At 40.1% G+C, this 22,127-nt stretch overlaps 2 protein-coding genes across 3 annotated transcripts in view; one reads left to right on the forward strand and one right to left on the reverse strand.

The window, feature by feature from the left end:
• Positions 1 to 11,681, forward strand: part of tspan33b (tetraspanin 33b) — a 14,034-nt gene extending 2,353 nt beyond the window's left edge. The window contains exons 2-8 of one of the 2 annotated variants that reach the window (XM_055035288.1): positions 1,618 to 1,675; positions 2,132 to 2,259; positions 2,419 to 2,493; positions 5,491 to 5,586; positions 5,843 to 5,971; positions 7,709 to 7,870; positions 10,451 to 11,681. In XM_055035288.1, coding sequence (XP_054891263.1) covers positions 1,618 to 1,675; positions 2,132 to 2,259; positions 2,419 to 2,493; positions 5,491 to 5,586; positions 5,843 to 5,971; positions 7,709 to 7,870; positions 10,451 to 10,486 — 684 coding nt within the window. In that variant the 3' untranslated portion in view covers positions 10,487 to 11,681. Of the gene's footprint in view, positions 1 to 1,617; positions 1,676 to 2,131; positions 2,260 to 2,418; positions 2,494 to 5,490; positions 5,587 to 5,842; positions 5,972 to 7,708; positions 7,871 to 9,147; positions 9,426 to 10,450 lie in introns of those variants that run through there. The other variant, XM_055035280.1, reaches the window with a different exon arrangement.
• ttc38 (tetratricopeptide repeat domain 38) lies at positions 9,327 to 22,094 on the reverse strand. The gene is made up of 14 exons (XM_055035270.1): positions 21,947 to 22,094; positions 21,629 to 21,706; positions 20,382 to 20,463; positions 19,496 to 19,667; positions 17,666 to 17,839; positions 16,277 to 16,352; positions 15,889 to 16,008; positions 15,722 to 15,781; positions 15,585 to 15,623; positions 13,411 to 13,492; positions 12,947 to 13,112; positions 11,675 to 11,834; positions 11,241 to 11,314; positions 9,327 to 9,651 (listed from the first exon to the last, which is right to left on the reverse strand). The coding sequence occupies exons 1-14, from the start codon at positions 22,061 to 22,063 to the stop codon at positions 9,564 to 9,566; spliced, it is 1,488 nt and encodes a 495-aa protein (XP_054891245.1). The 5' UTR covers positions 22,064 to 22,094; the 3' UTR covers positions 9,327 to 9,563.
• Between the last annotated feature and the right edge of the window lie 33 nt (positions 22,095 to 22,127).

Here is a 22,127-nt window from a genome sequence, read left to right on the forward strand (position 1 = left end):
TTATAGTCAAGGAGATTTTTGTATATTTCACATTAAAACTCAGGGACTTTGCTTCGATCCGTCAGATAAAATTCCCCTAAAAAACATCAGTTTGTTTGGAAAATGTGTTTAAATTTCTCCAGGAAAAATCTGAAATATTAAAACAAAGTTTATCATCAACATGTTTCAGATTGAGGTAATTAAACCGAGGGTCACCATTTCCAGCCTCCATCTGTTCGTTTACAACAATACAAACAAGGAGTGGTTGCCATGGCTACTAAACTTTCTTACCTGCATGCTACCTTTAGCTGCATAAACGCCTCGAGCCGTCGTGTTTTATTAATATTCTGCTTCAAATGAAACTGATTTTCTTATTGGAGGTGTTTTTTAGAACCTGTTGAACCGGGTTTGAGAATTTATTCAGTCCATTTCTTTTATTCAGTCATTTTCTGAGCAATTGGATTCTTCAGGTTTATAAATCTGTAAATCATTTCAGCAAAAAAATAAAGAAAAAATTCTGAATTTTTTGTTTCCCAGAACACAAAAACTCTTTCATGGTTCGTGGCTGAAGCCTTTTCCAGTAAAACAGCTGTTTACTCTTTTGAAATAAAAATGAAAGAAAATACTGAAATAACAGCGGTCAAATATTTACATACTGCGGTGATTCCTGGAATCGTAGCATTTCAGAAATGTTCTGAATGGACATTTGTGGAATTGTTCAAAGCAGCGTTCAAACTTTCAGTGGAAAATGAGGGTAGAAACCAAACCACAGTGAGGTAAACCAACAAAAACTTCAGCAACAATTTCCTGGACAGAAAAATCCACAAATAACTTCAGCTGAAACAAAGGAATCTCTGGAAAAAACAAGAAAACAAAAAGTGGAGTGGGAGAAGAAAGTCATTACTATGCAAATCCCTCAAAGTGTCCCACTTCCAACATCTCTGGAACAAAATCATCTGGACAAATGAGACAAAATGTAACTTTGTGGACTCAAACAGTAAATCAACAAGGCTACAGATAACTTTTCAGCAAGAAATGGGAGTTTGTTTTAAGTCATTAATTCCTTAATATTGATGAAGAAGTACTGACTCTAAGTGAAATACTCTGCCGGTTCAACAAGACATTTTATGTTTCAGGAGTTAAAATGACTGACCTGTCCAGGGTGACCCCGCCTCTCAGAGGCACCGTCACCTCCTGACCCCACTGCAGACCAGGCTCCAGTTAGAAAATGGATGGAACTTAAATCCACTTGTTCAATAATATGATATTATAATATTATGACTATATTTTTGGACTGAAACATAAGTTCTCTTAGTCTGGCACTGATACTGAGACGCAGAACTCACAGAAGGGAAGATTGAAATCAGTTACTTTTATAAAATGTATTTGTTTTAGAAAAGAAAAACAATTTAAATCTGAAATTAAATCTGTTGTGAAAAAATCTGATTTTATTAGTAAGTTTTTTGTCTGGTGAGTCCTGCCTACTTAATATTGATTTATCACTAAATATGTGGATCAAACATGTTTCTTGCAGGGTCAGGAGTATTTGACTAAACTGCAGATGAAAGCAGACATCAGCTCAGGCTCTCAGTGTTCAGCTGCCATGTGACTCAACCTGGTTTTCTTGTGTTTCTGCAGGTTTTCTCATTGCTGATTGTTGGAATCGGGGTTTATGCCAAAGTCCAGAAAGCTACAGGTACATTAAAGAAAACCACAGATTAAAATACATAAAACAGCATTAAAACTAAAATCCATTGTAATCATGTTTAAAGGCCTGAGTGGATTGTGTTTATATCCCAGTAGAAATAGAACAGAGATCTTGTTTGCAGTCTGGTGTGGAACATGGGGGGAGTTACCTTTCAGCTTCATCCTCCCAATTCTCACATTTAATTTAGGATGTATATAATTCATGGACAACAGAAAAGGATTAACCTGTGGCTAATCCCTGCGATCAAACCTCTGCATCTGCACAATCCTTCAGTTTCAAATCATCATTGATGGTTTCATAGCGTTGGGACAGTCAGTGCAGGAAGGCACGCAGCAAAAATAGGAAACTGTGTTCTGCAAACAATGAAGTTGACATGACATTAGAAACAGGAAGTCTAGAGGATGGCAGCTTTTTAAAGGCAGGCTGTGTTCCTGTCTCTGCCAGACACGGTGCGGGACACGTTCCTCATCGACCCAGCTGTCATCCTAATTGTGGTGGGGGTGGTGATGTTCTTCATCACTTTCTGCGGCTGCATCGGCGCCCTGAGAGAGAACATTCGCCTCCTCAAGACGGTATTCTCCAAAAAGACGCATCACTGATACTGGCCTCATGTTTTCCTTTCAGTTGCTAAATTGGCTCTAAACCTGGAATCATGTTTCATATCAAACTCTTGACAGGAAACGTGTCACTTGAGATGAAATATTTGGTTTTATTTTTTATTTCTCCTCCAGTTTTCCTTCACGCTGACGCTGGTCTTCCTCATCCAGCTGGTAATAGCAGTTCTGGGCTTCTTCCACTCTGATCAGGTACGAACCGTTCTGGAGACACTTTCTCTTTTTCCCAATGGCCTCAGGCCCTCAAAGCTGCTGTATGGAACTTTTATTTAATAAAATACATATATATATATTTTTGACATATTTGTTAAGAGGGTTCCCATGTTGTCACAGTATAATATGAGACAACTTTGTGTACTTTCTCCTAAACATGCTAATGGTGGAAAAACAACTCTCTGTTCCAGGAAAACTGTTTCATCCAGCATCATTAATGGTCATGCTAACTAGCTTTAGCATTTCTGCCTGAGAGCTGGAGGGGGAAGGGGCAGGTCATGAGCAAAGGGTGTGCAAGCATGATTGACAGCACTAAGGTTACGTTCACACTGTAGCCTAAAGTGGCCCAAATCTAGATTTTTTTTTATTTGTATTTATTTTATTTTTTTGCCTTAATGCAACCTGTATCAGTAACCTGACAGTCTGATCAACACAGAATCGATTCTTTTCCAACTCGAATATGTTCCTACATCCGATGTCTGATCTTTTTAAATGTGACCAGAGTCTGAACGTCATTAATACTCGACCAACGTCAATATTCTGGGTCCCGATTCCCCAAGCAGGAAGAAAAACAACAAGTTGCTCAGGTTCTGGCTCTGAATGGCCAACAACTTGGTGAAATTCTCCACCATTATAGCCATGTTTACTTCTGCCAACACCGGACTCTTCTTCTTCTTCTTCTTCTTCTTCTGCTTCTTCTTCTAGATGGTGGTTGGCAAAACGCTGATCATGCTCTCCATGATAACCTTATTGCTTCCTCTATTGTGCATGTGGGGCATCGTTCACACTGGAGATCACATAAAGCTTGTATTTATGTGGTGTGAACGACCACAATTAAAAAAAATCTGATTTCATAAAACATCAGATGAGGGTCACATCGGGCAGCAGGGTCAGCGCAGCCTCAGACCCTCTGCTCCTCGCTCTGATTGGTTGGCTGGAGTTAGCAGAGGAGCTTTGTTTTTTTTTTTCTTTCCAAAGATTATCTTTGGACATACTTATGCAAGTTGGGTACTGCAGTTTTAACAGATGCATCATTCATGATTAACTTAGGAGTGTCCTTGATTTTGGTTTTTGAGGAACCAGATTATTGCAGGAATGGATTTTTTTATTTGTCCTCTTTTCCACTGTTTATTTCCTTCATGGAGAAATAAGTGATAGGTTCGTTGCTAAAGGTTTCTGGGTATTTGTTCCTCATTTTGACTTTTGCCTCATAAGCTACAGATCTATGCATCTCTCAGGTTTATTCTGGAACCGTGCTTCGTCCTAATAGCGGCTCTCGCTTCACTTATCCTCTTCAGTAGCTTCTCCATTAAAGGTCCACTGGGAATAAAAGTACGACAGCCAGCAGGGGCGCCGCTGCCGCACATCAGCGCACGGTGGTGATGTTCCTGGTGTTTGATGGCGCCTCTCTGCAGTCAGCGCTCGGACTGCCTGCTGCTAAACAGAGCAGTTTAACAACCCTCCCAGCATCCTTCCTTGCTAAATGATTCAGATGCTTCGGCACTTCAAAGTGGAACCAAATGTTCCATTTCAGCAGATCCCTTAAAGGAGACTTTCTCGCTAATGACACAGTGCGACGGTGGGCTTCAAAGCCCAGGGGCCACGCTGAAACAGGAGCGGAAGGAGGCGAAGAGTTGAGGAGGGTTTTGAAAATCCTCCCACCATTCAGTAAAATTACTGGAGGATAACAGTATTTATCAACATAAACTGTTTCGACACAGTTTGTAATTTGAACAGTTTATGACGCCGTGAGCAAACAGATCTGAGGTTCATTTCCAGCTTCATGAAACTTTAAAGTTCAGCAGGTTTTTAGCTTTCAGAGCCCCAGTTAGCATTTATTATATCTGAGGAGTTCTGTGATGCTAACTATAACGTAATCAGTATGTTAAATGATACTGACGCATGTCTTTAATATGCAGCAATTCTGTGCTGCATATTAAAAATAAACCTTTAATTTTCAGTATAATAATCAGCCATTAGCACCATGAAGCAGATTGTTCAATCGGATGCATTTATTTGACACTTATTCACTTTCTGAGGAACTGATAAACATTACATTATAATAACTAATGTGGAAGTTTAGCCTGCAGATGAATCTTTGTATCCCGGGACTCACATTCAGTCTTCATCGCTTCCACCGACGTCAGGCCTGAAGAATTGCTTTGCTGCATTTGTGCTGGTTTTTGTAGATGCATCTGATCTAGAATGAACCCACTCTTTCTGCATGATACCACAGTTATTCACATCCACTGACCTTTTCCAGATTTTATCACGCTACAAAAAACCTAAATTACTTTATTAAGTTTGACCAACAAAAAGTGAATATAAATGTGAAGAAGCAAAATGCTGCAGTATTTTCAACTTTTGTTTTATGAATAAAAATCTGAAATTTGTGGTCATTTGAGTTAAGCTCCTTTTACAATGTGATTGTGGAGGAAATGAGTGAATATTTTCTCATGTTAATTACTGGTTTAGATTACAGCTAGAATATAAATTCATGTTGCTTTTTTTTTCTTCAAAGGCAAATAATTTGAAAAATCTGAGTGAAAATCTAAAATGAACAGAAATCCTTCAGGTTTTCAGTCGTCTTTGTTGATCTGTACATTTGCAGCGCGTGTTTTCAGGAGGCCCTTCAGATGTGAATATTATGCTTCATTGTTGCCTTTATGCAAATCTAAATAACTGTTGATGAAAGCCCTAGATCGTCATGGAAACCGGTGAATTACCCAGGAGTACCTGGCTGACGGCGAAGTGGTGGCAGCGCCGACAGTCTGAACTGATTCCAGTTATTATCCATCACCGGCTCTGCTGGGATCTCCCAGCATCTGCAGCAAGACGTTTTCCAGTGTGCCATTAAAAGCTCCTCCACTAATTAACACAGGCTGGAGTCTTATCAAGACTTCATTTGTTTTAAAAGACGGAAATTAGAATATCAAAGCTATCTTTTTTTGAATCTTTTTTTTCTCTCTCTCATAGACCCGAGATGCTCTGGGGAAGTTTGTGAAGAAAGCGATCGTTCACTACAGGGATGACCTGGATCTGCAGAATCTGATGGATTACATCCAGAAAGAGGTGCTGTGGTTTGACACAGACACACCTGACTGCACCACACTGCCAGCTCTGTTTGTGTTTATGTTGGCCTCACTCAGGATTTTCCACATGAGAAGCTAAACATGCATTTCCTGCAGCTCCATGGGATTCCTCAGGAGAAATTCCTGCTCCATCTGCACATCCTGGCTCCAACTAGGAGCCCGGGTTTTCCCCTCGTAGACGGCCGGCACGACACCAGACTGTTTCTAAATATACACCTCTGCTCTGCTTGGCTCAGTTTAAGTGCTGTGGATGGAACAACTACACCGACTGGTCCTGGAACCTCTACTTCAACTGCACTCAGGAAAACCCCAGCTCAGAGCGCTGCGCCGTGCCGTTCTCCTGCTGCACGCCGGTTCCTGGAGAGGTGGGCTCACACAATGCAGCGCAAACAATTAACTACAAAACTGTAACAGAGTGGGATATTGGCTCAGGGTACATAAATATCAGTTATTGATCATTATTTAGTGTCTGGTGCAGACAGGACTGTGTGAAATATCCCAGATTTCCTTCAGGTCTCTGCTCAGTCATATGTAATATTTAGATATTTCTGAATATGGTAATCTTCACCTTCATGTAGCTAAAACTAAGAGGATTAGCCGGGTTTATAACTGCAGCTTAAAGTTCAAAGTGTCATGCTGGATTACAGTTCATGTCTATTCCAGGTCATTTCTGATCAACTGATCACTTTTCAAAAGCATCAAACTTTATCCGTGCAACATGCCGTACAGTCAGTGGAAAACCGTCACAGCTTCTTGACCGCAGCATTGATTTATATTGACTCCAAATATTTCCGCTTGTTTGTGGGAACAGCCTGAAGGCAGCAACTCACACCAGAGGGAAAGTGATGAGGCTGAACCAGCCGTCCTCATGATGAATCACCCGATTTGATCCAGGACAGAAAAAGTGAAATGAAATGTCTTCATAACTCTGATCATCCAAAAATCTTCAAAGAATTAATGTGGCTGGTGATGCTGTGGGCCAGAAGGATCTCCTGTAGCAGTCAGTCTTGCAACAAATTTGAAAAGGCCTCTGACTGAGGACATTGTTGCTGTATGACAGCTGGATATCTGTCCATAACGTGTCCCAGTTGTTGCTTGCTCTGCTGATCTGCCTCCTTTGCTTTTGTCGCTCCTCTTATTCTTCAGTAAACCCAGTCTATTAAAGAATGTAAATAATTATGGATTCCCCTCCAGAGACGCTAACTCTTGAAAAAAAAAAAAAGCTTCTTTTTTTCTCAAATTGTTCAAAAACAACATGTCAGCTGCTAAAAACAAAGATGTTATTTGTTGTGCTGTGTTTGCTGAGGAAATTTGGGACAGGCTCACGTTTACCACCCAGTTGCATCAGCTCTTCTTTGAAGAACTGCGAGATGTTTTCCCAGAGTCGGCTGACAGCTCAGCCTATCTGTGGCTCCTTTGGAAAACTGTCCAGTTAACAATTGGAATACAAACTGTGTGAAAAACCGTCTTTAACTGTTAAAGTGATGCTGGTTGGCTGACATGGACACATGCAACATCTGCTCATATCTTATCTGATCTGCAGGAAGTGAAAACATCACAGGCTGTGATTTCTCTGAGTTCTAATGAGATTTCATGTTCTGAGCATCAAAGCAAGCTGTCCACACATGCATGTGTAAGAGGTGTGTGTGTGGATGGTACATACCAGCCTTTATAGTTCCTGCTTCTGTGCATGAATGCTCAACATCGTCCCTATTATTATGCAGTTGCAGCGGCACATTATGAAGGTACGACTGAGGGAAGCTAAGGAGTTCATGTTGAGCCATCAGGCCAGTATTGATTAAACATCAAGCCGCACAGAAAACGGATCACAGCAACCTTCTCCAACATGGTTGAAAAATCAATTAATTAAAGGGCAGAAGAGTCGATGCAGTGCTGCGACCTGCTGGTGGCTCACTGCAAGTTCAGGCTGCAGATGCTGCAAAGCTTCCAGTCGCTGCTTCAGCCTCACCTGCTCCCTTCATGTTTGTTTTTTTACTCATCAGCCTTCAGGTGTCACAATGATCACCTGAAGGCTGAACGTTTCCAGAGAACAGTCCAGTTTAATCATGATGCTCTGGTGAAGGTCTCTTTCTGTTCTGCAGACGGTGATCAACACCATGTGTGGTTTTGGCGTTCAGATGCAGAAGTCCCAGGAAGTAGACGTGTCTATCTACTCTGTGGGCTGTGCAGACAGAGCAGTGATGTGGATGGAGTCTCACCTGCTGCTGGTGGGAGCGCTCACCCTGGGCCTGGCCTTACCTCAGGTAACCTGCAGCTTCACTCACCTCACAATCAGAAACAAAAGAAGCTCTTTGGTTTTAAATCAGCCACACCGGGTCAATGAACGCATCAATGCGTCTGGCTGGGAGGAGCAGCCAGTCATCAACCTATTGAGCAGACCTTCCACCTCACAGGCTGGATGCTGCGTTCAGGTAGTTTCAGCAACACTTCATCAATCTGAAGAAACAGACTTTTACTTTCTGAGGATTTTCTAACATCTACTGATTCAGGGGGAAATTTCTGCACTATAAGGGAAAAATAATCAAATTTAATTGAAAAAACCAGAGGAAATGAATTATTTAAACCAGATTTGCACCAAGAAATAAATTAACTACAGTGTGATTTAGTGCAGGATTAGCTCTATGTGAAGCAGTAACACTGAAAAGGAAAATGCTGAAACTCCCTCCCACTCATGAAGGGCCCACAGCACGCTCCACTCCCACAGCAATTAGTCCCTTAATATCTAAAGTCAGATTAACATGTCGGCTGTTATCAGCTGCACATGAGATCAAACCATGCTGACATGCATCTGACTGCATTTCCCATAAATTCCATCGGACCAATCACATCAGAGCTGTGATTCCTCTGATGTTTGGGGAAAAACACTGTTTGGTCACTTTAATAACCTGATGTCAGGTTTCCACCCTGAAACATCTTGATTAATGTAAATACCAAAAGTATCCAAACTCCTTAACATTTTTAAACTGATTTGTCAAGAAAATGGAAAAAAAAATCATATTTGCAGGTATTAAGGGCAAGAAATTATGAGAATAAAGTCATAATTTATAAATAAAGTAAGACTTAAAAACACAATATCACCAGAAGAAACTCAAAAGTACAAGAAAAGTCGATTTGAATGCAAAGCTTCAGGTGTCAGAAGATCAGCTTGGTGATTCATTTCAAAATCCTGTCACTGATAATTACTGATTAGAATAATTATGCCCTATTTATAAAATACATATTAGAGAGTAACATTACAAGATGCTCAAAATAGCTTTTGTTTTTTATGTTGGGCCAATAGAACCGGTAAATTATTCAGGTACTAAGTTTATCTTGGCATTAGTTCATTTTTCTGGTATGATGATGCTGCTCGTTCTTCAAACTTCTGAGGCATAAAAGGCTGAATGCAAAAGTTTTTAACGTGAAAAAGATTAAGATGTAAATGAGTTTATTTTCCTGACTCTGCCAAACTGAGAGCAGCAGCATCGTTTCCAACGGGACCTTGAGACGCTCATTACTGCCGTGTTCTGATGTTTTCTAGATTGCCGGCATTGTTCTGTCCCAGATCCTGATTTCTCAGATCCAAAATGAGATTGCGTTGCCGTTTTGAGGGCAGAAGGAAGAAGTTCTGGTGCTGAACTCGTCCCATCAGAGTCAACACATCTTCATTTCTTATCCTTTGGCAAAACTGCTTTCATGCACTTTACTGTGACACAGATGCATAGTGCAAAGTGTTTATTTATTGGTTCTCTCTTTACTAATAGAAATGTGCATTTAAAATGTTATACATTTACAAATAAATGTGCATAATAATTTGAATTGTATAATATGACATTTTTCAAACAATTTCATATTCAATGAGGAACGTCAAGGGGCATTAATCTGGTTAACGGTGTGGAGCTCCTTCCTGTGGGTTTGATGTTTTCACGTGGGACTCGTCCGCACGCTGCAATCCCTCTAGTCGTGAAGAGCCAGCGCTTTCTGCATGAGGCGCTGGGTCAGAGGGGAGTTGGGCCGCACGGCGTCACGCTCCACCAGCAGACATCTGGGGAAACACAGCAGAGCAGAGACTAACAGATTCAGCCAGACTTCAAGCTGGGAGAACAACTCCATCAATAATTAAGGTGCAACATGGTGTCAGATATAGAAAGGGAGAAAAATAGCTGGTGTTGTGCACACAGGGGAGACAGGAGGTGGTGGACAGTGAAGAGCAGAACCAATTATGTTCAGTTACTTAAGGTCAGAGCCAAAACATCCTCACAATCCCTCCAGCTGACCGTGGAAATGCCTCCAAAATGGTCAAACATTCGGTTTGCATTAAACTAACTCCTGCCTGCTAACAAGCTAATTTAGGTTTTGACAGATTTTTTTCCCTCATTACAAAGCATTTATTTATGAAAACAAATATTTATAAAGTATCATGAAATCTGTCATTTTTATTTTAAAAGATAAAAACAATTCTGAAGTGACTGATTATATTTTCCTGCAGTAACAGTGAACCAGATCTGGCCGCATGTTAATATAAATTACATTTAATGCCAAAAGGATTATTGGAAAAAACCTGAAAGATGTGAAATGATTAGTTCAGGTCCAACAAAGATCCACTGAAAAGATCTGGGTCCAGAAAAGCCCAAATGGTCGGTTAGGCTGTTATTGATGCATCTCTTTAAATGAAAGAAGATCATTATTTAAAACAACCATAATTCATAAAACTTGCATCATTCCAACCACTTTTTGTTAATCAGACAAATGAACCAGATGATCCACTGAACCCAACTGTTCATTGGTTGACACTGAAATTAATATAAAGAAAAATGTTGAAACATTTTTTTTTCTTTTCTCAGACGAGTTTTTGCGGCACTAGTGGCTCGTATTTTTGACAGTCGGCAGACAGGAAAGAAGGCGAGGAAAAGGAGGCAAAGGTCACTGGGACCGGGAGTTGAACCAGCGACATCCGCGTGGAGGACCAAGGCCTCCAAACGTGGGGCGTGCTAACGCCCTGCGCCGCCACAGCAGCACCGAAACGTTTCTAGTGTAAAAGAAACGCAGTGCAAAGTTCTGGAGAAAGCAGATCCTGAACCAACTCCTCGCATATAAGATCTATTAGTGTGGCAGTTTTTCTCCAGGCTGATTTGTAGCACTAATTACATCCAGAATCTTAGTTTTAGGATTACATGTGATGCCAACATCTGTCCTGAGTGACACACTAATTACAGGTGTGCATTCAGAGCTTATCCTTGAATTAGCAACATTCATTAACCGTCTGAACATAATTATATCCTGGCTGCATTAAGGAATATGACTACTCCATATTCATAACCTTTGAATGTTCCCACATTTTATACTACAAACTCAAATGTATTTTTTTGGGAGTTTATGCCCAGTTGACACAGAACAGAACATTTACAACTGAAAATACTCAAATTATCAGAGTCACAAAAGGGCTTGAATTTCTTTCCACTTAGCAGATCAACACAAAGTGCCAGAAAAATGTGACGAAAACTCCTGATAAAGGAGCTCTGGCATGAAAACATTTGCAATGCTCTGTAAGCTGGTCGAGGTTTCTTTGTGAATTGTGAACAAGCAAGTAAAAGCAGAAGAGAAACATGTAATAAGTGGCCAGTTGAACATTACCGGCCCAGTTTGTGATGTTGTTTGTTGTCAGACTTCATGGCGGCGTGAATGAGCAGCTGGTTGAACAGATCTCTCTGGAAGAAGCAGTGGAAAAAGCCATTAGTGAATGCAAACCTCTGGCTCCACCACAGCAGAGCTTCTGCTCCGCAAACATCGTTCACTGCAGAGAACTCGTCTGAACATGGAAGATAAAATGCATCAGTGTCCATCACAAAGATTTATTATTCATATGATGGTGCACTGCGCTCTGCATCCTCACATCACATGAAGCACAGCAGGCTTTACTTCTGGAAAAATTATACAGCAGATTTCAGTGTTTTCCTTAAGAAAACAACATGATCATAGAGGGGGAAAACCCTCTGGGTGAGAAGTTAAGAGTGGAGCGTTTGCTTTGTTTTTAGACTTTTCACTGTTAAACTGATCCTGTCTGTTACCTGAGCATCGCTGCCACCGATGTCCACCATGCGGTAACGCAAAGGGTGCAACAGCGCCACCGCTTGGCTGAAGTTGCCCTGCTTGTACTCCATCATAGCTTCACACATCGGTATGCCTAAGCTCTTTGCCAGCTGATGCTGCTGATTGTCTCCCGGTTCCCTGTGAAGGGAAATAGTTTAGACACAGGAAGTGTAGGAACTGGAGAAAAAAACTTTTTACATTTGCAGACTCCAAAGAATATTCATTATCTGTCTCTAAAAGGAGAAGCACTCCACACCGCAGCAATGCGATACGTCACAAGCAACAAACCAGGAACGGGGCTTAAGACATGAGAAAAGCTGGAAAGTGACTGATGAACTGAATACACTGCTGTAAAAAATATTCACCTCCATAAAGGCTTCTTTCTGTTTTTGACTTTTCTTTTGGTCTCACTAAAAAGTTTGAGATCAAATACATTTTTGATACCAAAGAAAAAAAATAACCTGAGAAAAATACTGTTTTTTGTTCAGCTTGTTTAAAGACAGTCGACTTCATCACTCTCATATCTGAAAAAAGAAATCATTTAAACCTGACTGACAGCAGGAAGTAGGCCAAAAGATCTGAAAGCAGCACATCTTAACCAGATCTAAATAAACCAGATCATTATTTAGATCTGTTTGCTCACTCAGTCAGCAAACATGGAACAGTCTCAGCTAGGGTCAGAGGTCATGTTCCGATAACAAGAGCGAGAGACTGGAGCCTTCACATACAGAGACTACCATGCAGCGAGTCAACCTTTACTGCATAATTAAAATAGAAAAATATTTCAGTAGTACATTAATCTGACAATTTAATCAATTTAATTTAGCCCTAATAACTTTCCTTCTTCTCCATCTCTTCATTTTCGCTCTAATTTCTGTTAGTAAAAGATTATCAGAGCAACAAGAAACAGTTTGATAACCTGAAACATTCAGATGTGACAAAAAGAGCAAACAGGAGATTTGGAGAGTGGATCCTGTTTCAGTTCACTGGATTACAGTTCAAGACAGTTTGCTAAATTAAAACTGTAACAACTTTAGGAAACAAAGAATAATCGTTTTCTATAACATAGGGCTGTTGTACGTGAACAGCATCTGTTGCAGACGGAAGCCCCGCCCCTTCCTCCAGCCAATGAAGCTGCTCAGTTTTCCTCCACTCTGCCGCGTTTGTTTCTGTTACATAAAAGTCGTGTTGCTCCAATGCAACACGGCAGCCTGGAGGTGTGCAGTGAAGAGAACTGGGACAGAACTAACCTGGCCAGTTCCTGGAGGCCCTCCAGGAGGCGCCGAGCGGCCCTGTCCTCGTCGGCCCCCAGGGCCACCATGAGGAAGTGGAGGTCGTTAAACAGCGTGACGTGGTCGTCGCTGTGAGGCTGCGTCACCTGCAGCAGCTCCCGCCAGCACTCCTTCACACACACACCTGCAACAGGAAGACTTTTCTGACCCCATCCCACCACGCATGCTCCAACCGACACGGACAGATCTCCTCATTTCTGCTGCTGCACTTCAAACGTTGACAAAAATAAAAAACTGAGATCATCTCACCTCATTAAGTCTTTTTGCTTTCTGACCAAAGTCTTATTTGTGTTAAATTAGCTGGTCGTTAGCAACATATTCCAAAAATAAATGAATTTCTGCAAAATGATTTAAATTAGAAAACAGTCAACAATACAAACATTAATTCCCATCTTCTGGCGATTCCTTCATTTAACACCGACCTTCCATCTCCAGTCTGTAGAGCATCGAACAGGCGTCGACGACGTCAAGCATGGCGCCTGAGGCTTTACAACGCTTGAATATCTTTAAATGAAATACAAATATTCATATAAAGACGCTGAAGGACAGAAAATAATACAGCCAAAGGGAAAAATTCCTTCCAGAAACTACATTAAATATTTGGTTTTCATTAGGAATGTTCCCAAATAAACAGAAAACCGATAAACATAAATGTTTTTTTATGAGGAAATGCACGGCTTTTAGCTGAAATAACTAATGTTTCAAGCTTCCTAATAATATCCAGATCTGGGCTTTGACTAGACCAGTACGTCTCCTGCCATGTTTCATTTTCATTCAGATGGCAGAATCCTGGTGGATTCAGTGACGGTGGGCTGCACTGGTCCTGCTGCAGCTAAACATCCCCAAACCATGACACTGCCTCCACCATGCTGATAAGGTTACTATGAGCTTCCTGTTTTATTTAGGCCAAAAGTTTCCTCTGTTCTGGAGTTTGAAATATCTGTTCAGACGTCGTAACTCCAGATGTTCTGGTCTTTCTCTAGGATCTCTCTGCTAAACTTTAGGCTGACCTTCATGTTTCAGTTACAGAGCAAAGTTTTTCTCCACCTGTGTGGAACGTTTGGCTTTTAGGAAGGATTAAACAATTTTATCCTCATTTTTATACAAAATACAATGTCATTTTTAATATATGTTGACCTGAAATAGCCACATGTTTAAATATATTAATAAAAAAACTTTTCCACATCTGTATAAATATTAGTTTGTGATGCAGCAGAGCAGAATCTGCTGCGTTACAAAATGTTTTTCCCAGGATTCAGAAAATAACCGACGTTCGTCTCATCCTGACTAAATCAGAGCTGGCAGCCGACGCTGTGTGGGGGTGGTTCTTTGGCTCTTACTTCTTAAATTTGGATTCAACATTTATCTGCAATTAGCTCTCGACTCACAAGAGGACCACGCCTTTCTTTACATCTGCTTGCCTGCTGTTTAATGCTCTGTGACTCAGAAAGCTGCAGACGTGACTCCAGCCCGTTTCATTCAGCATCACTAGCATCCTGCCGTAGTTCTGACTGGATGTTTGAAGCCTCACTTTGTCCCATTTACTTTTCTTCAGGCAAAATGGGCCAAAACAATAGATTTAACTGAAAACTGAAAAATGACCAGAATGCGTTTTGAAAAAGGAACCAATTATCATTTATTTCTGTCATATTCCATAACTGCAACCTACCTGGAGAACTGAAAGGTACACGATGTTCAGAGACACGGCTGAGGTCAGGAGGGCTGATAACAGCTCCCAAAAACCCAGGAATGGTTTTTTCTTACATATTTTCTTAACAACAATGTTCATACTAAAGGCTAATAAGCAAAATTCCTGAAGCCTCCATGTGATGTTTGAACTGATTTGCCTGAGACCAAACAACTAATAAACACAGATAAAAATGAACAGATTTGATTCTAAAGAGAAGTTTCCGAAAATCACTAAGATCTCCACAAAATACTGTTTCCTAATAATACTTCTAAACTATGACTAATAACGTGCAGTTGGTTTGATGCATGTGTGATTTTACAAAAAGTGGGTCATTGTTACGTTTTTATTTGCATATTAAGACGCATAGCTGCGCCAATCATTCAGAGGAAATATTTTATTGTACTGGGTTGACGTTTCACAGTTATTGAAAACGACGTCGATGAATGTTGGAGGAGTATAACATCATCCATGATGTGAGAAAACAGCCTCATCTTTGAATTTAATAAAAAATATATTGGCTGTAATTAAAATGTGGGTCAGAACCACGAAACCAATCCTATATTCTGGGATAGGAATATCCCAGAATATCCTTAAAATTCTCAAATTAATATTAAACGGTGAGTGTTTTCCAGGCACAATCAACTAACGATGACAGATTCAGTTATGAAAATTCTACATGTATCAAACTTAACTGGAAAGAAACTTGACTTTGCACTGGAAGCTTTAGAATTGGTCTCTGTCTCTTTAAGAGACACACAATGCATTGCATTGTCACAACAATGACATTTCAAAGAAACAATCCAGGGATGCTTCTGATGAGGGAATAACATCATAACATGATATGAAGCTCCAACAGTAGATTTTTCATAACTTCAACCCGGACTTGAACTGGCAACTCAAACCCACCTGGGAGTGGTAGATCTGCAGAGCAGCCTCATATTCCCCCTGCAGAGGAAGAAGCAACAAAAAAAGTCACTACAAACTGGAAGCTAAAGCTAATCTAATCTAACATTTTCATTATATAAAGCCATGATTATCCTCACCCTCTCGATGAAGCATAAAGCCCAGTGCCAATAGTTGTGGCTGGCCAGCATGTCAGACCCCTAGAATTAATAAAGCAGTTTTTTCAAATGCATTTTCTAAATATTTAATCCTTAAGCTCTGAATTTTCCACAAGGTTCCAGGTGGTGATGGAAAAAAAAAACACCACCTGCCAATCTTTCTCTCTGCTATCCATGAAATTCAAGACTTTGTCCACCTCTGCCTTCATCTCATAGACGTGGGCCACGGAGTGGACGGACCACGCATCATCAGGGGTCAAGGCGAGACCCTGGAACAAGACAGATGAATTCACATTTAAAAAGTAACTGCAATCCTCACTTTAAATAACTTAATTTGAAATTTCTCCACTGCTTCCTCCTGGAGACTCTCATGTCACAGCTGGTTTAAATGCATGAGGCTCTCAGTGTGGAGGGTGGACTTGCTGGCGGACTTGCTGGCGGACTGACAGTCAGTCAAAGCAGATGACCTCAAACACACAGCTGCTGTGTTGTCAACAAGGCGCACAAAAGAAACCCATTACCAGCAGAGACGCTCACCTCCATGGCCACTTTCAAAGCCTGGTCGTAGAATCGAGTCTCCAGGAGGCCGAAGGCGTATTGTCCTTTCAGGTAACTGAAGGCAAACAAACTTTTAGAAAATACTGCAAACAATCTACTTTTAAGAGAAAAACACACATAAAACAATCTGATTCAGAGCAAATGAGCTTCTTACGACACATTGCGTTATTTAAAGCATTCCCTTCCCACACACTGGTAAACATGTGTTCCAATTAAATTCATAATTCAGTACAATGGAAAAATCTCACACTGAAAATCCCTCATTAAGAAACAAATATAAAATTTAAAACTCTCTGGGGCAATTCTTCATACCATTGTAAATCCTAATTAAGGAAAATCTTCAGCTTCCTCCATTTCTGGGATTTAAATGATGCATGGGCTCATTTCCCTGAAGCCCTTTCAAAATGAAAGAGAAAAAAACTGTTATTCAAGTTAGCAGTGGTGGACGCCGCTAACTATCCTAGCTGTGCTAACTATCCTAGCTGTGCTAACTATCCTAGCTGTGCTAACTATCCTAGCTGTGCTAACTAGCCTAGCTGTGCTAACTAGCCTAGCTGTGCTAACCCTGAAGCTCTTGTCTTAAAGATTAGTTCAGAATTAACGGTCTTTAATGCAATGCCAACTTCAAATCAAATGATCTGTCGTTGAAAGATTTCAACTTTCTCGCATTAATTCAGATAATTGTTTACATTTTCCAACAGGCTTAAATATCGTATTTATGTTCAGATATTGTTCTCCTGTCTCTTTTTTATTTTGTTGCCCTTCAAAATAAGAGCATGAACATAAACTTAACAGTTGATAACCAAAACTTCAGCACAGATGTTAAAACTTTATTCAAGTAAAACGTTAAAAAGAGCCAAGTAAATCTGCACTGTTGGATTTATGAAGAAAAATTTGAGGAAAGTAAAGTGAAGTTTTAAAGTTGGCAAAAAAAAAAAAAAAATTATTTAGCTCCACTATTAGCTCATCAACAGACGCGTGTCCACCACTACAAGTCTGGTAGATTTTTTTCAAATATACAATAGTCCCAATATGCCAATAGGGTCCAAAGTCAGAGGTCCAACCAGGAGATTCTGCTCCATTTGGCAATTATTATTTTTCTGCAACAAACACTCCTATTATGAAACATGGAGACATATACCTCTGCTAAGCATGGTGGAACATCTGTGATGCTGTGGGCCTCTTTCTGTTTACACATGAATCTGATGGACTCTTTTCAGAAAACTAAAAACAGGTCGTCATTGTGTCTTTCACAACAACAATGACCCAAAACCTACAACTGGAAATGGTTCATTAGATTGATTTATGGTTAAACTCCCAGTTAGAGCAGCTAACTGGGAGTTCAGCTGTTGTAACTGGACCAGCTACCTGAACAACGGCATGTGAGGCTTCCAGTGGGGCAGCACCCTGGCCACAGAGTCCCTCATCTGTGTTTGGGCCCCCATGTAGAAGTAGGCGTCATGGGCGAACTTCAGAGCCAGCATGTCAGTGGGATGATCCAGCAGGATTTCCTCCCACACTTCACAGGCTTTTGGGAAATTCCTGCAAGAGAAACGTGTCTCATTGTTAGAAAGAAATCAAAAAGTTGTGGAAGAAGGAAACTGTTCAGAGAACAGCAGGAGGATCACGGAGCTTTGGGGAGAAATGAGAATCCTCTGAGGCGACGTTAAGAAACCAAATGTCTGTTTAACGTTACAGGATGTAATAAAAGTCCAGCTGTCAGAGTGACTGTCATGAGTTTCTGCTAATCTGCAGTGTATGACTGAATCACAGGCAGACAACAAAAGAGCAGCTTCAGGAATAAAGAACTATTTCCTGATAAACTATTTCTAATCCGCTCACAAGCGACCCATTTCCTGTGGCACAATGGAACCTCCGTCTTATCGACCGGGACTTTAACAGACCGCAGTGGCGACTGGACTGGTACAATCCTGCAGACTCCCGTCTAAAAAAAAACATCAAGATTTCAGGAGAGAACATAAAAAATAAACCAGCAGTTCCTGGTTTGCAATCCAGACTTTTCTTCTTTTATTCATAAGCTCCATCCTGCCCACATGGCGGCTCTCTGGCGAACAACAGGAGTTCAGACGGATTTCACACTCAAGGACAGAAAATAAAAGAAAAATATCAGCGAGTATTTATTACCCTGGGCATGCACACTACCTTCTCATCAAAATAAATCCTTGACTTAAGTTTTAATGATGACATACTGTTGCATTTTTGATTGATGCAGAACAGCGCCGCTCTAGTGGCAGCTTGTTGGAGGAGCTCTATTACATTAGCTCTGGTTTTGTTTTTCTAGACTTTTGTTCACTTTTTTGTTACTCCATGTTATGACTGCAATTAGACAATTATCTCTCTCATGTGTGGATGCTCTGCAGGTTCAACTTTTTATTTTTATTTTGCTCAGTCATGATGTGTAACTGTGGTAACAAGGTATTGCTTTTACAACTGGGACTGTAAAAACAACTTTTTACAACTTCATAATTAGTTACTTTGTTATATGTTCATGGTGTGAAGCGCTTTGAACTGCTTTGTTTCAAGTTTATAGGATTTCAGCAACAAAGCAACTCAAGAAGCTTTACAACATAAAACACAAAAATACAAAATAATATATTACATTTTGTCAAGTGTCATCATTATACATCAGAATGTTGATTAATGTTTCATTTATGATGTTTCAAAAGCAGCTCTAGGGTATAAATCTGGACAAACTGCAGTTTAAGTCTAGATTTAAAGACATTCAGTGTTTCGGCTGTTTGCAGTTTTTTTGACACTAAATCGTAAGAATAAACCCGACTGTAATATTAAAATGCCGGGTCACGGCTGACAATAATGCCTCAAACATGTTTATCACAGTTAATTCATGATTTAATGTAAAACTGCTTTCAGCATTTCTTCAGATCATCTGTGGTAATACAAGAACAAATGATATAATTTGAGTAAATAAAAAGGCTTAAAAGCAATTTGGGACTTTAAATTAAACTGATAAACAGCCAACAATTGTTTTTACTCATTTTTTTATAAACTAAAAATGACCTAGTTGGTCTCAAAATGACTAAATTAAAGTTTTAAAGATGCTACATTTTCAAACATCCAGCTGGTTCTTGAACAAACAAGGCATTTTTAACGATCACCCTCCCATCCCGGACCGAACCTTTTTGGGTCGGACCGCCTGCAGCCGGTTCTGGATCTTACCCGTGTGAGAAGAGCTCCACAGCTCTGACATGGAGCTTCTCCCGGGCAGAAATATCCTGGCTGCTGGCGAGCGCCAGTGTTCGCCTCACAGCGCTAGCCAGACGCTCGTCCAGCCGGGGGCTGCTCGTCGTGGCCACCAGCTCCAGCCCGGTGCTGATCACATGACCCATAACTGTGGCGTCAAGAAATGAATACATATTATTTTCATTCCCACGGCGCAAGATAAAAATAAAAAGAATAAAAATCACATGAAATCACACGCTCTGCTCAAGGTTCTGTTTCAGATCCAGAAGGGTTCGGTGAACTTTCTAGTTTCATTTCTGTCTCTGACTGTAAACATCAAATAAAATGATATTAAAAATACAGGAAAGGTTAAAAACAACAACTACTGGCCCATCAATGCAGCGGACAGACGTCCTGCACTGATAAAGTCACCTGAAGCTCCCGGCTTCATGTGCTGCGACCTGAGCTTTAATATTTAATATGCAGCCAATAACTTTGCTAAATGTTGATATAAAAGCAAGAACCATAAACCCTTCAACTAAATTTGATTTCCAGCCTGGTGCAGCTCAGTTGCTTTGCATCTCCTCTGAGTGTTTTAAAATTAAAGAACGTTTCTATAGCAACACAAGCTAAAGTAATGCAGACCAAGTAGAACCACCTTTAGCATCAATAACTTCAATTATTTCTTTATGTCAAAGAAATTGTCTTCTCTTCTTTTCGCTAAAACTCATAAGAAACACACTTGTTTGTTTTCTCTGGAGCCTTCAGTCACTAATCTCTGCATTAAGATTAAATCCAACGCTTGGATTTTATTCTTTGGTCGACTCCCAGTGAGGGAAGGTTTTTTTTTTAGTAATTTATAAAGAATAAAGAAGTTATTTACCAAAGTTAGGGTCAGCTGTCTGGATAGCAGAAATACATCCTTCAATTCCTCCCAGTGTTTCATCATTTCTCCATTTCACATACTAGACAAGCAGAAACAGGTTTAACATCACAGCTTGTTTTTCAAGATGCACTCAACTTGGGGAAAAAAATTATAATCCTTTACATGTGCAGCAACATGCAAACTGAACTAAATAGAGCAGGAATGAAATAAAAGAAATGAGAAGTTTCCGTAACCTAAAGAGAGAATGATACTTGGTGTCAGTCCACAAACCTCAGCCAAACTCTACGATCATAAATTATGTCAAGCAGCTTCCATATTTAACTCAGCTTGACTTTTTAAAATCAAAACTTTTTTATTCAGGCAGGCTTTGGACATCTAAAAATGTGGCAGCTCTTCTGACCTCATCAGACCTTTAATTTCAGTTTCCTAACCTGAGTTTTAAAACCTGTTTTCTTTTATATAGTGTTTTGCTAAATACTTTGATCACCGATATTGTGGCTGTATAAAGAACTATGTGAATAAATATTGATGGTGTTTTAACCAGTATTAAATATTAGATTATACTAAAATACATACAGTCTGTTGCAGGTTCAGTGTTCACCATCATCATCATTTCAGCTCAACAAAAGCTAAAAAAATATTTTGATGTCGACAGAAAACATTTTCAGCTTTCCAACATTGGTTCTCATGGATACTCTGGTACCTTTACTATTATTGTGTAAATGAGTATTTTGAGTGATTCAAACATTTTTCTGCACAGGATTAGAAAATCTTGTGACTGAAATCAAATGATTGGTTGTTCCATCACTTTGTGACCTTTGACCCGTTAGGTGAGATCTGTTGTGAAGATCTGCTGTCTCTTGACTCTCCAACTGGTTAAATATTACATAAAAAATGATAACATGTCACTTCAGAAAATCAACTGAAATGTCAAGATTGCAGTTATGATTCACTGCATCCTGCAGCTCAATTCTCTGAAAATTCATTTTTCAAAATTATCCTCGTCTCAGCTTATCAGTATCTTAATATATTTACGTTTATTTCTTCATTTCTAGTGGTGAAATGTGTGAAAACACAGGTGTAGAGGAGAAACAGCGCCTCCTACAGTCAAGTTCCCGTGTAGAAAACAGATCTGATTACTAATTGAAACTAATATAAATTTTCCAGCAATCTGTTTTTGAGCACATATTAATAAAGTAGTCGCCTGTGGGTTTTCTTGTTGTGGTGAGAAGTCTGCAGGTTACCTGTGTGAGAATGGCGTCATACAGTCTGGACGCCTCGTTGCTGCTGGTTGACAGCGGCAGATCCTCATCTCTCCACGCCTGCAGAGCACAAAACACAACTGCGCATCTTCCAGCACAAAACTTCCTCAGCGCAAATGTCCAAAGTTCAGCTCAGATGGAAAACTGTTGCTTCACTTCCCAGACCAGCTGACTTTGATTAGGACGTCAGCAGGAAAGTTGAAAGTCTTCAACTCCGAGTGCAAAATATGTGAAAAAATGTGAATTTAACTCAAAAACGATTATTTCTGTATCGGGGGTTAAAACAGTCTTAAAACTCACCTGACAGTCCCTGAAACTCGATGCAATCATTCCTGCCATCTGCAGCTGTAGAAACTTTCCCTCCTCCAGCAGCTGTTCCTTTACCGATTCCTCACCGGAAGTCAAATATTGTTTCATTCGTTTTCACAATAAAAGCACCGGTAAGTTGCTAAAGCTATGCAGAAATGCAACTCTTAGCCTT

The sequence above is a fragment of the Poeciliopsis prolifica genome, unplaced genomic scaffold, assembly GCF_027474105.1.
Source record: "Poeciliopsis prolifica strain line A6 unplaced genomic scaffold, Auburn_PproV2 SCAFFOLD001, whole genome shotgun sequence".
Classification (NCBI taxonomy): Eukaryota; Metazoa; Chordata; class Actinopteri; order Cyprinodontiformes; family Poeciliidae; genus Poeciliopsis; species Poeciliopsis prolifica.

Excerpts from the sequence above, each read along its gene's own strand:
- ttc38 (XM_055035270.1), bottom strand. The coding sequence starts at position 22,063 with ATGAAACAATATTTGACTTCCGGTGAGGAATCGGTAAAGGAACAGCTG. Across the intron at positions 21,707-21,946 it reads CGAGTTTCAGGGACTGTCAG|GCGTGGAGAGATGAGGATCT; the intron begins GTGAGTTTTAAG and ends TGTGCTCTGCAG. Across the intron at positions 16,009-16,276 it reads CTTTGAAAGTGGCCATGGAG|GGTCTCGCCTTGACCCCTGA; the intron begins GTGAGCGTCTCT and ends GTCTTGTTCCAG.